The sequence below is a fragment of the Aulostomus chinensis genome, chromosome 12, assembly GCF_037954235.1.
Source record: "Aulostomus chinensis isolate RoL2024-O1b breed Wild chromosome 12, RoL_Achi_v1.0, whole genome shotgun sequence".
Lineage (NCBI taxonomy): Eukaryota > Metazoa > Chordata > Actinopteri > Syngnathiformes > Aulostomidae > Aulostomus > Aulostomus chinensis.
In genome coordinates this window covers 10,390,144-10,404,759 of record NC_141331.1, presented here as the reverse complement: position 1 = coordinate 10,404,759, position 14,616 = coordinate 10,390,144, and the positions used below count along the sequence as shown (strand labels likewise).

Genomic DNA, 14,616 nt, shown 5'->3' with positions numbered 1-14,616 from the left:
GCTACGCACAGGCCTCTATTCCCATTTTACTGTCTCATTGTGAATGGTGAACAGGTACCTCCATCATGCCATGGAGGCGCCTTCCAGCTGCAAGACAAGCTGTTCCATAAGGCATTGCTAGTTAACAGTGTGTTATATAAAGGTGTATAAAAGTGATGAAGTGCTCCCCGGCTCTAAAGAGCAGGCATTAAAGCATATTAAGTAGACATTTAAGCTTGTAAAGAGGGAATCTAGAAATGGAAAAGAGACACTGAGCAAAGGGATGCCTTCAGGGTCGGGCTGCTCAATTCTCAGAAAGTTTCATACCTGCAACTGCCATGAACTGGAATGAGGTTTGAGGGACCCAGCTAGGCCAAGGTTTCAGGGAGAGGACTCAGAAATGAACTTAAAAGAAGTGGGAAGCACTTGAGTTAAACACATCCCGGGCTTTCTATCAAGAAATGTGCTTTAAAATAATTAAGAGGTGGTAGTCAGGCATTTCCATTTTCGGCTCCACATCTGAGAGGGAAATACGAACAGGCTGTTACTTTACAGTTAAAGAGTCAAACAGGTTTCCTGTATTCAAATGTCTCTCACTGATATACAAATACATCATAGTAACTTCAAATATCTCATGCGTGTAAAGCGTTTCAAACTAATATTCATAATAATTCCAAATTTATTCTTATGAATATGCATGCATTTTTTTTTGTTGCTTTATGTTGATTGTATGTCATTATTTGTTAAACTCTGGGGAAAGAGCTGAGCTTCCTTGTGTGCGTCCACACATTTGGCCTATAAAACTGATTCTGTTCATATGTAAACTTCTCTCCATCCGCAAAAGTAAAAATGCAACTGTAACTAAAGTAAATATAATCTGAAAGACCAATCTGTTAATATTTCAAGACACTGATAGTGATTCTGTACACTAATGCTTTGTACTATCACTCCTATTAATACTATGACTCAAAGACCTGATTCTTTCATCAGTGTCTGTACAGGAAAGCAGAAAAGTACAAAATGCAAAAAAAATAAACGTAATCAAGTTCAGATGGGTGACAATGTCAGAGTGAGATACTGCGGGATTGATTTAAAACCTACAGTATATTCTCAAATGACTTACAGGATGAACAATAATGTAATCCAGGTGGTGCTAATCTGTAGCTGATAATCTAGCAAACATTCACTTAGTGTGTTCGTGACTAAAAACTGCCTCAGGAGTGCGGAGCCGCATGGTACTCTGGGCCTCTTTGTCACTAATATCTGTTCATGTGGAGCGAAATTCGAAAGTAAGTGGCTCATGTTGGACACCCCGGAAACAAAACGTCATTGTTCTCTTCACTGGCGTGTGTGAGGCGGTGGACCAGCCGCTGAACTCCCTGTAACTTGGATTCTGAAGCGTCCTGTGAGTGACCTTGAGGGGATGATCATCATATCCGTGAATAAAGCGCATTTCCTGCAGATTTCTCCAAATATACACGGCTGCACCTGGAGAGACATTAATATCTGATCTGTAATAGTGCACAGAAACACGCATAGCTCTCTTTCTCATACACACGCTGGCACACAAAGGTCGTGCACCCACACACAAGTTAAAAATACAACCCCAGAAAATTACTCATTAAACACACTTACTTTCAAATGAGGGTCAATTAATGGTGCACATAAGCAGGAAGTTAATTATTATTCAGTAAAATGGGCAATTAAACTACTAATTGTGTTTTCATGTTGGAGTCAAAAGTGGCTGAAAGGTAGATTGCCATGATTCTCAGTAAAAAAAAAAAGAAGAAGATCAAAACGTTGAAAAAAAGTACATCATTTTTATTCACCGTTGAATATTCACAAGGCAGCGAGGGGACGTTGTAATTTACAAACGCTGCTATATAGCCACCTGAAAACGACATGGGCGTGACCACACAGCCTTAATGGGGTTGGGTTAATTAAAAGGTTAATTGTAAGATGCAGAGGTTGGGTGATGTATGGGTGGTGAACAATAGTGTCCTCTAGAGGTGAGTGTAATACAGTTCTTCTTCTTCTCCCTCTTCTTCTTCACTCTGTCCTTGCATGCACTGAGCTCAAGACACTGAAACTGTTAACTGCTTCATATGATTTCTCACTACTTGATGCTGACCCACAGCTACAGTGCCCCCCCCCCCCCAAACACACACACACACACACATCTTGGACTGCTGCCCAAGCTAATAAAAATTTAGGCCAACTCTGATTGGATACAAGGTGTTGGTTTAAGATTACACTGAGATCAGCGACTCCACCGCTGCAGAACAATACAAATTATTTTGGCGACTGCGTCAACTTAAGCGTCTTTCTGCGTCACTCTCCATCCTGCCTCTTCTATCACGTTTCCCTCTCTTGGGACTAAATTGGTTCCCTCATGACAACTGGCTACAGGCCCGCTAATTATCCCCCACCCCCCTTTCCTCCCCCAACAACACACACACACACACACACACACACACACACACACACACACACACACACACACACACACACACACACAGCTCTATGAATAGACAGCCCACCGTGCACACCCCCACCCCATCTGAGATCTAAATTTGGAACACAATTGAAATACAGAAATCCTGTCAGACGATAACCAAGAATAATATTGACCCCCGCTTCATTAGGCCTGTTTCATACTTCAGTGTTGGGTGCCCGAGACCCCCTAATGACGTAACTGTGCCAAGACGTGACCAAGTGCGCTCTAAAGTAACAACAATCACGCCGCAGAGATCGTTCTGAGGTGCAAACATGCACCTGGAGTTGTAGATGACGCACAATAACAGTCCTGTCAAGTAGCAACAACTCCAGCGGAAAAGTGCCTCCCTGATCAGATCGAACAGCGTCATCGACACCTGATCGACACCACGCATTCCAGGCATCAGCCTTGACACGCGCCTGACTTTAGGTCTTACGCACACACAAGTGAGTTTAGCTTCCCTCCGCTACATCTCTGCTAATGTCCATGTGGGAAGCAACACAGATCACATACCACAAGACAAACATACTCACCAGAAGAATTGGGGCTGGAGAAAGCTCCCAAGCGGATTGGTCCGTGTAGCTGTCGACGCCGATGACGTAGCGCAGTGAAACACGTGGGCCACGGTATCCAGAGCTCACATAAACAAAGCCACATTGGCCAGACTGGGTAGTCGAAGCTGGTGTCGCTGTCAGTGCGCGGAGTCACACGCTTTTAGCTGCCTGATAGAGAGTTGGGTACCGACGCTCATGATTTGGAGCTTTTACCGAATTTGATGAATCCCACCTGCATGCTTATCGCATGGATTGAAAGCCAAGAGCCGGATGTGAAAGAGGTAAGATTCCCCTTGTCTGAGTCTCTGCGGCAGAAATGAGTGTAAAGCGCTTTCTACTCCTGACAGCCTAAACTCTTTTTGTTTTTATTTTCATTGTTTAAGTGAATCTGAAGTCTGGCTGAGAGTTCAGCTCTGCAGGTCGGAGGAACGTTTCCTGCTTTCTGAACCTGAGCACAAGTGCGCGCAGAGTGACTTTGTTCGTTCTCTAATTTGATTGAGGCAAAAGCAAAGAGAGCAAGTTGTGATTTACAAACTTTAATTTGTACGGACTGTGTTCCTATTTTGTGCTGAACAATTAAACGTTTTTTTTATGAGCTCCTGCAAAAACGCCGTGCGCAATTTAAGAAATGCTTGTTCGCAAATTGCAAGGTGACTTTTTTATTAGATTAAAAAAAAGAAATATCTTTGTTTTATGATCTATTAAATGTCAAAGTTCTGTGTTTTATCAGGGGAAGATCCAGAATACAGGCACCTTCTTGAACGACCAAACATCTCCTGACATTACTTATTTCAAGTGTCACCGAAACACTGTCAGAAGACTTGAGGTAAAATATGCAACATTCTTTACAAATATAAAACGCTTTTAAAAAAAAAAATTATACATATATTGTTCAAGTCTGATATTTGTGACTGTGGTTTGCAGCCATGCCCTGCGTCCAGGCTCAGTATGGATCATCACCTCAAGGAGCGAGTCCTGCCTCCCAGAGCTACAGCTACCACACCGCAGGAGAATACAGCTGCGACTTCTTAACGCCCGAGTTTGTGAAGTTTAGCATGGACTTGACCAACACTGAGATCACAGCTACTACTTCTCTCCCGAGTTTCAGTACATTCATGGACAACTACAACACCAGTTACGACGTTAAACCGCCCTGTCTGTATCAGATGCCCCACTCTGGAGAGCAGACCTCGATCAAGGTGGAGGACGTGCAGATGCACAGTTACCACCAACAGAGTCACCTGCCTCCTCAGTCAGAAGAAATGATGGCTCACTCGGGGCCTATGTACTTCAAACCGTCCTCGCCACACGCCCCGAGCACGCCAAACTTCCAGGTTCAGCCTAATCACATGTGGGAGGACCCTGGCTCCCTCCACAGTTTTCACCAGAACTATGTTGCCGCCACGTCTCATATGATAGACCAGCGCAAGAATCCAGTGTCCCGGCTTTCCCTCTTCTCCTTCAAGCAGTCCCCGCCTGGCACTCCTGTTTCCAGCTGCCAGATGCGGTTCGACGGGCCGCTGCATGTCTCCATGAACCACGACAACCCGGGCGCGCACCGGGGCCTGGACGGCCAGAGTTTCGCGGTTCCCAGCGCTATCAGGAAGCAGGCTGGTCTGGCCTTTCCTCACTCCCTGCAGCTCGGCCACGGGCACCAGCTAGTGGACAGCCAAGTGCCCTCGCCCCCGTCCCGAGGATCTCCGTCAAACGAGGGTCTGTGTGCGGTGTGTGGAGACAACGCAGCCTGTCAGCACTATGGAGTGAGAACCTGCGAGGGCTGCAAAGGATTCTTCAAGGTGGGCTGACTAAACATGATTCAGAGTTTCTGTCGTTACAGGGGACACGCGCTGCGGGCTCTTTGATTATTATTTCCACGTCTCTTGATTTTTTTTTTTTTTTTAGCTCATGGTAACACTCGTGCAATTGAAGCTTAAATTACCTGCGTAAAAATCTGTCATGACGATTCATTTACTACGCGTCAAAGCAGGTCTCAGAGGTGTGAACAACAAAATGAATGCATGTGTGTTTGCTGGCGGTTTATTGCCTCTTTTTTATTTGATTTTTGGCGCATCCAGCACCAAGCAGGAGACAGTTTAGATATTCTACTTTTTTCCATTTCCATCATTGCAGAAATCCACAGTTTTAAAGCTCTGCAAAAGGCCAACGCAGTGACACATGTTGTTATTTCTCTCCAGCGCACCGTCCAGAAAAACGCAAAATACGTGTGTTTAGCAAATAAAAACTGTCCTGTTGACAAACGCCGAAGAAATCGTTGCCAGTTCTGCCGTTTCCAGAAGTGCCTTGTTGTCGGAATGGTGAGAGAAGGTATGTTAATGTCACAATAATTTGAGTCCACTCGGTTTTATTTTGATGATAAAAAACCAATAACAGCGTGATGGCGAGTTATTATATCCATATTTGAACATTTTACGCGAGGACAGCAGGAGCGCTGACTGATGGTTTACCTGTCATTTCTCCCTGCCAACGCAGTTGTACGAACGGATAATCTGAAAGGTCGAAGAGGACGTCTACCATCCAAACCTAAAAGCCCCCAGGAGCCCTCACCTCCGTCGCCACCCGTGAGCCTCATAAGCGCACTTGTCAGGGCCCATGTGGACTCCAACCCCTCCATGTCAGCTTTGGACTACTCCAGAGTAAGTAGCATCCAGAGAAATAAAACACTTCCAAGAACAAGGTGTTACTCTCTTGAGTGAAAACAGAAAAGTTTGATGGCCTTTTTAAATGAGTCAGATGGCAACTTATTACCTTGACACTTTTCTGTAATACATCGTTGGATTCTTAACTTTGTCAGACTTTTTTAATGCGGCATATTTCTTTCTAAGTAAATTGAAATAGAGAACTTAATAAAAGGAAGACATGAATTTAATAGTAAAAAAGCACCCGAGCTCTCTTGGAAATGGGCATTTGCAATTTCACGGATTATATATTTTAAAGGACCTCATTAAGGAGCTGTTTAAATTAAATTCCAGTTCCAGGCGAACCCTGACTACCAAATGACTGGAGACAACACTCAGCACATCCAGCAGTTCTACGATCTCCTGACGGGCTCCATGGAGATCATCCGAGGCTGGGCGGAGAAGATCCCTGGCTTCTCTGACCTACCCAAACAAGATCAGGATCTCCTCTTCGAATCAGCTTTCCTGGAACTGTTCGTGCTGCGGCTGGCTTACAGGTGAGCCGCGTTCATCTCTAAATAAAACAATAAGCTTTAGATTATCATCAGCACCATCCTTCAGGCTCCACTGCCTCGGGTTTTATTAGCTGCCTAATAATTAGAAGGCTCTTAAATTCTCATTTATTGCCGAGCGTAATTCATGGCGTTTCGTTATTAATTACAGGTCCAACCCAGTGGAAGGCAAACTAATTTTTTGTAATGGAGTGGTGTTACACAGGCTACAGTGCGTCCGTGGATTTGGAGAGTGGGTGGACGCTATCGTGGAGTTTTCTTCCAACTTGCAGAGCATGAACATCGACATCTCAGCTTTCTCCTGCATCGCAGCGCTGGCGATGGTAACAGGTGCGGAAAAGGTGATAATTACGCGTCTCGGTGCCACGATGTGAAATAGAGGTTATAATTCATGCCTCTTTTTTTTGTTCCCTTCTTCTTCTTTTAATATTCCAGAGCGACACGGGCTTAAGGAACCCAAGAGAGTGGAGGATCTCCAAAACAAGATCGTCAACTGCCTCAAAGATCAAGTGACATTCAACGGCGGGGGGTTGAATCGTCCAAACTACTTGTCAAAACTCTTGGGAAAGCTCCCTGAACTTCGCACACTATGTACCCAAGGTCTGCAGCGCATCTTTTACTTAAAACTAGAAGATCTAGTCCCTCCGCCAGCAATAATTGACAAACTTTTCCTCGACACTCTACCTTTCTGAGTGTGACTCGGTGGCGGGGCCTCAGAGAACTTCCAAAAGACTGTTTTAGTCAGACTTGGCCGATTTTTAACATTATTATTGCTGAATATTTGCAAGCTCCGTAGAAAATTAGAACAGTTAAGGATTCATAAAAGACTAACAGGAAGTTTTGATTGCCATGTAGGCCTTTTAATTCCTTTTTTTTTCTTTCCTCTGGTTTTTTTTTTTCCTTTTCCTTTTTGGTTGAGTGCCAAACAAGCGAATCATCCCGGGGAATTCCTCTCCAGTTGAATCCGATCTTGCAATTCCTGTTTGTTTCCCATCGGCTCCTCTGATTCAGCAGATGTAATATACTCCATTTATATATACGCGGTCACACACGCACACACTCTGTACATTACGATAGATTATGTGATGCCTCCTCTGCATCGATTTATAACGTGTACAAAGTTTGTTATAATGACAAAAAAAACAACAAATATTTAATTTGTTTTCTTTTCTGAATCGTGCCTATGTGTTTCTGACAGGACCCCCCCCCCCCCCTCCTCTGCCTTCCCTCCCCCCTCCTCTTCCTCCTCCTCCCTAAAAAAAAAAAGAATCCAGAAAAGACAACGCATGTACTAGCCCCCCCCCCTCCCCTTTTTTCTTTTATAGGCACTTGCTGAGGTGATGTCTATATATAATATATATCGGACACTATGTAGTCTGCTAGATTTGATACAGATTCGTAGTTATGGCACTCCTTTTGACGCATATGTGGACAAATATCTCATCTGTATAGAAAATGAGGGACCCATGGTGTTTGTAAAACTGTCAGACATTCCTTGTTTGTATGTGCTGTAAGTATTGTTGCTGTTGAATATAAACGTTTCTATATATTTATTATTTCTATTGCCAAGAGCTACACTAAAGCATGGTGCAATTTAAAGGATTTCAAACCATCCACGTTCATGCTGAGCACGCTGTCTATGTTTCATGTCTTATAAACGTCTAGGTAGATATGATTTCACATTGGAAAATGGAAAAAAAAAAAAAGGACAAAAAAAATTACCTCCACGTTATATCAAGAAGTTCATGAGTGTGTGACAGGCCCACATCTTTGACATCATGATGTACTCCTGTAAAGCATTTGGTGCCCAATTCAGAAAAAAAAAAACCTTTAGAGAAAAAAAATAAATATTTAATGTTTACAAATAAAACTTTTAAATCAAGACCCTGCTAGATAATTTCTCTGAAATTAATTCCTTCCTCAAATTCTGATTCAAACCTGTTTTTTTTGTTTTGTTTTTTTCAAAGTCAAACTTGTGATTTTGACTCAAAGTTTATTGTGGCGATCGCTTGCAGGCCTGTTTGCAAGAACATGAGGGAGTGATAAATAGTTTTCATTTTCCCCAAATCTACAACGACTGAGGGGAGCTATGGGAATGTGGGGTGGGCCTCCTCCTTTTATTTTGAGTTGGAATTATGTGCAAGATTTTTTTTGGTTAAATTTACGTTTTATTTATTTGAAATTAATCCATTTCATTTATGAGCAAATCTCTTGTCACCGAAACTCAACTTTTATTACGCAACTAATTGGTCGGAAAATCCCCTGCGTGTTTTTTTAAACGGTAAGAAATGATCCCCCCCCCCCCCAAGAAGTCGCATTTAATACTCTTTTCTTTTCCAAATAAAGACGTGGACTTCAACGCATTAAATCATACATGTTATCGACCGAATTACACGTAATCTTTTTGAGAAGGACGAGAATTTTATAATTCAGCATTGAGAAATCGCATCTCAGCCCCTTTCGAGAGAATTTCCCTGTCACTCGGTGGATGGAAGATTACAAATGTTATGTCCACTTTTGCATTTTACCAAAAATAATATCTGCGCTATAAATCGCTTCTTTTCCATTATAAAAGCCGATCAAACAAGTCAGATCAGACACCACGTATTTAAAAGACCGCTTTGAGACGACTTAAGTCAGATTACCTTTAAAACTTGGATACAAATCAGAACAAATCACAATGAAGATGCAGGTGACACCTGGGAAAATGTGACACCTGCTGCGTCATAGCGCAGCTTCCCGGCGTCAAATGAATTCCGGTGAAAACGGAAGACGCAGAAACTTTTTTAAAGCTGGTTGGAATAACGAACCGGCTTTGATAAATGGGAGCAGCTCAGCTCGTGTGTTGTATTTGAATATAATGTTTCCGTTCTTCACCTTCTCTGTCTGACTTTCCCGGATCTTTAAATCCCACAGGTAACACCAGGCAAAAAAAAAGAAAAAGAAAAAAAAGAGTGTATTTTAATCCCATATCCTCTCGTGCGAATCCCAACCCAGCCTGCCACCTTCAACTGACCGTCGTTTACAAACTTCTCTAAACTGCAGTGATTGGCCTGCACACGCAGACTTGTCACAAACCCTTGACTTTGGTTTCTCTGAGCTGAGAGGTGACGCCAGGCTCTGAGGCGTGTCTGGGATTTATCCAGTGATTCCACATTTATCACACCAAGATGAAGGCGAGAGCTTATTTTTGAGGAATATTAGCAGCAGGCAATGAATTGTCTAAATAATTAGATTGTCACGTGCTAATTCCAAGGCAAATTGGGATTGCATTCAGAACCAGTTTGCTGACATTTAGCAGATCTGTTGAAATGGTGCATTACAATATCACAAGTTCTCTCTATTGACTCAAAGTACAGTTTTAAACCTGTCTTGTAAGAGCTAATATTTCTGTCAGTGTCTGATTATATGTGATAGAGGACTAAATTCATTAAGATCCTATTACTTAATTTCCTCCCCACACTTGACATTAGCAGAGGGTGAGTGTGTCAGCACAAGAGGGCCTAGGAGAGAGGGAGGAGAATCATTTTCCTGCCTCCTCTCTGCAGAACAAAGTGCCGAAGCTGGAGCAGCAGGTAAAGGTGGTGGTGAACGTCTGCTGCCGCCGCTCTGAGTGCTGCTTCACTTTCACACAACCACCATTAGATGCTGGTGTAGACATACTGGGGAACTGAGGTAGTCAGGGGAGCAGGGGTCATGCACTGCTGCTCACTTTTCTTCAAATTCTATGATGCAATTTGATGCGTGTCCCTCAGTGGAGGTGAGGAGAGGAGAGGAGCGACGTAGTGGCCGTGACTGCAGCATTCTGAACAAAAGTGTTTTCCAACAAAATATGAGGAAGGACGTACTTTAGCAATGCGTCTTTTTGCTGGTTCTGTTTAGATTGGTGTTCTACTCTGATGTATGAGTGACCACGGTGGGAGGCAAAACCACGCAGCTTCATCTGATCCCTGCAGTGCCGGAACACTTGACCTTTCACCTTTGCATGACAAAAGAACTCAGTAGATATCTGAAGAGGAGAGCATTGCCGCTGCTGCACTGGAGGTGAACAAACGTAGGAGCTACGACCGCACGTAAATATATGGAAGATGCAAAACCCACCCGCGGCTACTCGTCCACACGGCAGTGAGGAGAACTACATGCTGCTGAGGAAAATCAGGACACTGATGGGAGACAAAATACTATTTCTTTGAAGAATAAAAGAGGGGTATTAAACAGCAAAATCTGTGACAGATCCTGGAAACAATTTATCTCAAATTAAAGGCATTACAAATTTTAAATTACTGGTAGATACTTTTTATTTAAATACTATCACGCTAATTCATTGCAGATGTTATCGGGGGGGGGGGGGGGTAATCAGCTAGATCGGTTTTCGACCACGCTTTTTATAAATTCATAAAAATCAAGCTGCACTTCAAAAATGATTTGGATTCTACATTTCTCAGCAAAAGATTTCGCACGTGCCGTACAAAGAGAATGTCCATATAAATTCGATTTGTTAATCAACGTGCCTGTCCTTCAAATCCAGTCCAATCCAAGCATGTAATAGAACCTTACTCTTACTTTATTCAACAGCAGTCTGAACTCTCCTTGACTGTGTCGTGAATACAAACACAACTTTTCCCTCTGCAGCTGCTCACTTTCATAGCACAACGCTGGTGAAACACCTGGTGGGTTTTTACCATGGAGCAGTCGCAGGAAACACAAAGCAGGTCACGATCGACCATTATTCATCAAAAATATGTCTGCATGTGATGGAGAACATTTCTTTTTCACCTGTGGATCAATCTGATTATTGTAAAGGAAAATTGGAATCAGCCGCAGTGAGCTGAGTGGCCTCCGCCAGCAAGACGACATACTTTGTGTAATTTCACATGCGGTGTCCACACACTGAAATCAGACGGAGGGTGTCCAACATTACTAACTGAAAAGATGAAAAACTGGAAGTTTGTCAGCATTAAACCCCACTTGCGGTTACCACGGTAACTGCAGGTGTTGCCAAACCAACCAGGACGGAAATTTTACTTCTTATAACTTAAACTGACTTTCATGTTTCCCACTGTGGTGACATTTCTCCTGTCTTCTACCACTTCGCAACACTCCAGCTCTTAAGAATTCATCCAATCCCTGGACAGCATCGCTTCCTCTCATGTTACCTACCGCTCTGTTCAGGCGGTGAAGCCCGCTGCTCCCCGAGCCTGCAGTAAAACATGTTGATTACACAACTTATGAATCTCATGAGTCCTGCCGACTGTAGCTCTAAACAAAATGAATGAATAATGAGCTGAATGATGGTCCTTTGGATACGACTGTCTATAGTCGGATTACTGTGACTATTTGATTTACCATTTTGAAATGCTGATGATTGTCCAATAAATAATGCAAAAAGCTGATTTCCAGGCAGGAAAGGAAATCCACCTTGCATATAGATGGAAGAGAGGAGTGTGAGAGTGTGTGTGTGTGTGTGTGTGTTCCCCTCAGCCTGTGGCCCAGAGCAGCTTTATCATTCATAGGACTAAACAGACAATCAATTCAGCAGCCATGTATGAAGGATGAAGGGATGCGACAAGCTGTGAATGATGAGGAGCCAAAAATCAAAGGCCTCACTCCTTCTTAGCTCTAATGGCCATTACCAGCCCAGACAGCACCAATAAAATGAGGTTAATCATTCGCACGGATCCTCTCAAAGAAGATTGACTGAACTTGACACCTCGTCAGATCACTCATAAATATTTACTTCAGATTAAACAGCTGTGTATGCTCTCTGTTATTGCACATTGATTTCCGACGGATGCCATCAAATTATTGTTTCAAGTGTGGTCAGTAAAATCCATTAATGCTAGCGTTTGTGCCACGATTCAATTATGCTAACCACAACAATTAATAATGCAATGAAATTGATAGGACAGTATGTTGGAGAAGGGTTTGTGCAGAAAACTATAGAATTAGAGAAGAAAATGTTGGCAAATGATCATATAATCACCAGAAAGTACAAACACATTCTGATCTGATGGATAGTACTCACAGCTGAAGTTTATGGGCACAGCTTGTATCAGTATTGAACCCATGAACTCAGTCCTTTGACCTTATTGACAGAAGGGAATCGGAAATTTCCTTTACAGAAAGAGTTAATGTTTCCTTGGGCAGACATGTTTCCGATTCAATTAGTTTTAATGAAGCCAGTGCTCAGTGGTTACTGAAGTAGAAAAAACAGGCATAAATGCCTGATAGTAATAGAGGACATATTAAGGAGGACGGGATCAGACACACAGTGCGTGTTTCTAAGTGGCGAAAAATGCCTCCATCAGGCTGGTAGGAGCCAGTGGCTTCGGAAGCAGTGAATTGTATGAGCCTCAAATGATGCATTAGGTCTCTGGGGCGAGGCTGGAGGAGACTGACGAGCAAACTGTAAAAACACACGGTAAAGGGATCTGGTTTTGATGACGCAGGCGGGGTCTCTCCTAGTCCACTCACACACACACACACTCTCTCATATATAAATTCATTTTTTAAATTTGAATCCTTTTAACATCTTTTAGAAATCCTGCTTGTTTGCTCCCCGATTTACACTTTCCACTGTGACAATGTGACTGAGAGCGAGGATGCAAACCATCCTTCCGTCTGATGTCAGTGTGCAAAATGTCAACATGGTCAGATGCACTGGCTCAGCTCCCGTAAGAATATGCCCTCGCCCTGTGTTATGGTTTGTGCTGCTGCTCCATGTGAAGTGAAACATATTAAACACACCCATGCACACGTAATCTGTTTGTGTCTTTGAGACAAGTGTGTGTGCGTGTGCGCGCGTGTGTGTGTGGTCCAATATGATCTTCTCAGTGTCACATTTCTTCAGTCTTTTGCAGTGCCCTTCATAAGATTTGATTCCTGCTGAATAGAGACATAATATAGTTAAAATAGTGGTTGCATCTTTGTTTAGACAAACCTAGAGATGCACACGTCTGTGGGGTGATTTTTACTTTCTAATAATTTATCCAGAAAAGGAGTTCTTCTGAAGACCAAGCCTGAGACCTCTGTTGCTTCACATCTAAGCACGCCGAGGGAAAGCAGGGAAGCAGGGAAGAGCAAATCTTCCCCTCTGTTTATCATTGCTGCAAGCAGCTGAATCTTAAACATCAAATCAAGTTTGGAAGACAAATTTTAAAATTTGCGTTCTCTGAATTTGCTTTAGTTTAGGTGAAACACAAAAACAATACTTTTGCCGGACTTTACTGACACAGGGATTGCAAACAAGCCTTAAATTCTTTTACCCAAAGAGTGGGCGGTGACCCACAGGTCAATAAAGATTGCTTTTTTTTTTTAATGTATTTTGGTGGTCAACATATTGGAGTGTTTCAGCTTCAAAAATGTATTGACCTATACAGTACAGGTTCAATGTAAACATTACTTACTCAAAACCAGAAAATCAGTAAGGTCAGAGGGTACCAATACTACTTACAAGACTAGCAGGTCCTACAACACAGCGATGTGAGTGCAAAGATGACAGGAGAGTAATGACAAATGAGACCGGCGTATTCCATGTAATATCAGTAGGGGGTAATGATACGTTAGTAAAAACAGGAGAGTAAGTGGTATTACATACGCTACCAAGCACAAATGAGAGTGGTGTTAGCTTAGCTACTAACAACAGGCTAGCAACAGAATCACTTGATTTCTCGTCAGCAGTTTTCGGGATAAGGGTCTTTAAACCAGTTCTTCGTAAAATAAAATAATAATAATAATAATAATGATAATAATAATAATGTCAAAAGTACTGCTGCTTTTATTTTGAAGGCAAGACCCCTTCACTGGAGGGGGTCATTTTAGGCAACTGATGCAGGATCAGGCTCTGACGAGGCAGACATTTTCATTTTCTTTAACATTTTGAGTAGTTTTACTACTGACATAGAAAAGTGTCGAAAGTCAGACATTTAGATATATGTTGATGTTTGAATTGACAGTAAAAATTAGGAATATTAATTTATGTACAAATTCACTGATCACTTATGCACATTATTTTAAACACAAGGCCGATTTTGAATTGGGTCATGACAGTTTGTCATTTTTAAGAAACTGTTTGTCTTGAACTGTTTGCATGAATGTTTGAACACATAAAACAATTGAGAGAGACAAATAAATAGATACTGATGGTTTAACAAAGCTCCCATAACACACACACACACGCACACACACGCACGCACACACAGAGTTGACCCTTGAGGAAGTCACCATTTCATCTACCGTAGGGGTGTGTGTGTGTGTGTGTGTGTGTGTGTGTGTGTGTGTGTGTGTGTGTGCTGTACTGAAGGGACGAGGAGAGGGCATTGCATTTGCTTGTGTGTCACACCAGACAGAAGAGATCCAGCCCAGGCTGGGAACATACA

The 14,616-nt window shown here is 42.6% G+C and overlaps 1 protein-coding gene and 1 long non-coding RNA gene across 5 annotated transcripts in view; one reads left to right on the top strand and one right to left on the bottom strand.

Annotated features, from left to right (window-relative positions):
• LOC147251981 (uncharacterized) overlaps positions 1-14,616 on the bottom strand; it is an 89,218-nt gene that overhangs the window by 4,546 nt on the left and 70,056 nt on the right. The window lies entirely within an intron of this gene.
• On the top strand, positions 3,159-10,171 carry nr4a2a (nuclear receptor subfamily 4, group A, member 2a). 3 transcript variants are annotated; one of them, XM_086221196.1, is made up of 9 exons: positions 3,159-3,311; positions 3,761-3,856; positions 3,955-4,826; positions 5,226-5,355; positions 5,521-5,684; positions 6,021-6,223; positions 6,390-6,568; positions 6,674-6,838; positions 10,121-10,171. In XM_086221196.1, the coding sequence occupies exons 3-9, from the start codon at positions 3,957-3,959 to the stop codon at positions 10,147-10,149; spliced, it is 1,740 nt and encodes a 579-aa protein (XP_086077322.1). In that variant the 5' UTR covers positions 3,159-3,311; positions 3,761-3,856; positions 3,955-3,956; the 3' UTR covers positions 10,150-10,171. The 3 variants fall into 3 exon arrangements, with proteins under 3 accessions (XP_086077322.1, XP_086077321.1, XP_086077320.1); XM_086221195.1 differs by lacking the exon at positions 10,121-10,171 and having other exon boundaries at positions 6,444-6,568; positions 6,674-8,068; XM_086221194.1 differs by lacking the exon at positions 10,121-10,171 and having other exon boundaries at positions 6,674-8,068.

Bases quoted from the DNA above. Each gene is read 5' to 3' on its own strand.
- nr4a2a (XM_086221194.1), top strand. From the start codon at position 3,957: ATGCCCTGCGTCCAGGCTCAGTATGGATCATCACCTCAAGGAGCGAGT. The intron at 5,685-6,020 runs GTAAGTAGCATC...ATTAAATTCCAG, and splicing joins CAGCTTTGGACTACTCCAGA to TTCCAGGCGAACCCTGACTA. The intron at 6,569-6,673 runs GTGCGGAAAAGG...TTAATATTCCAG, and splicing joins AGCGCTGGCGATGGTAACAG to AGCGACACGGGCTTAAGGAA.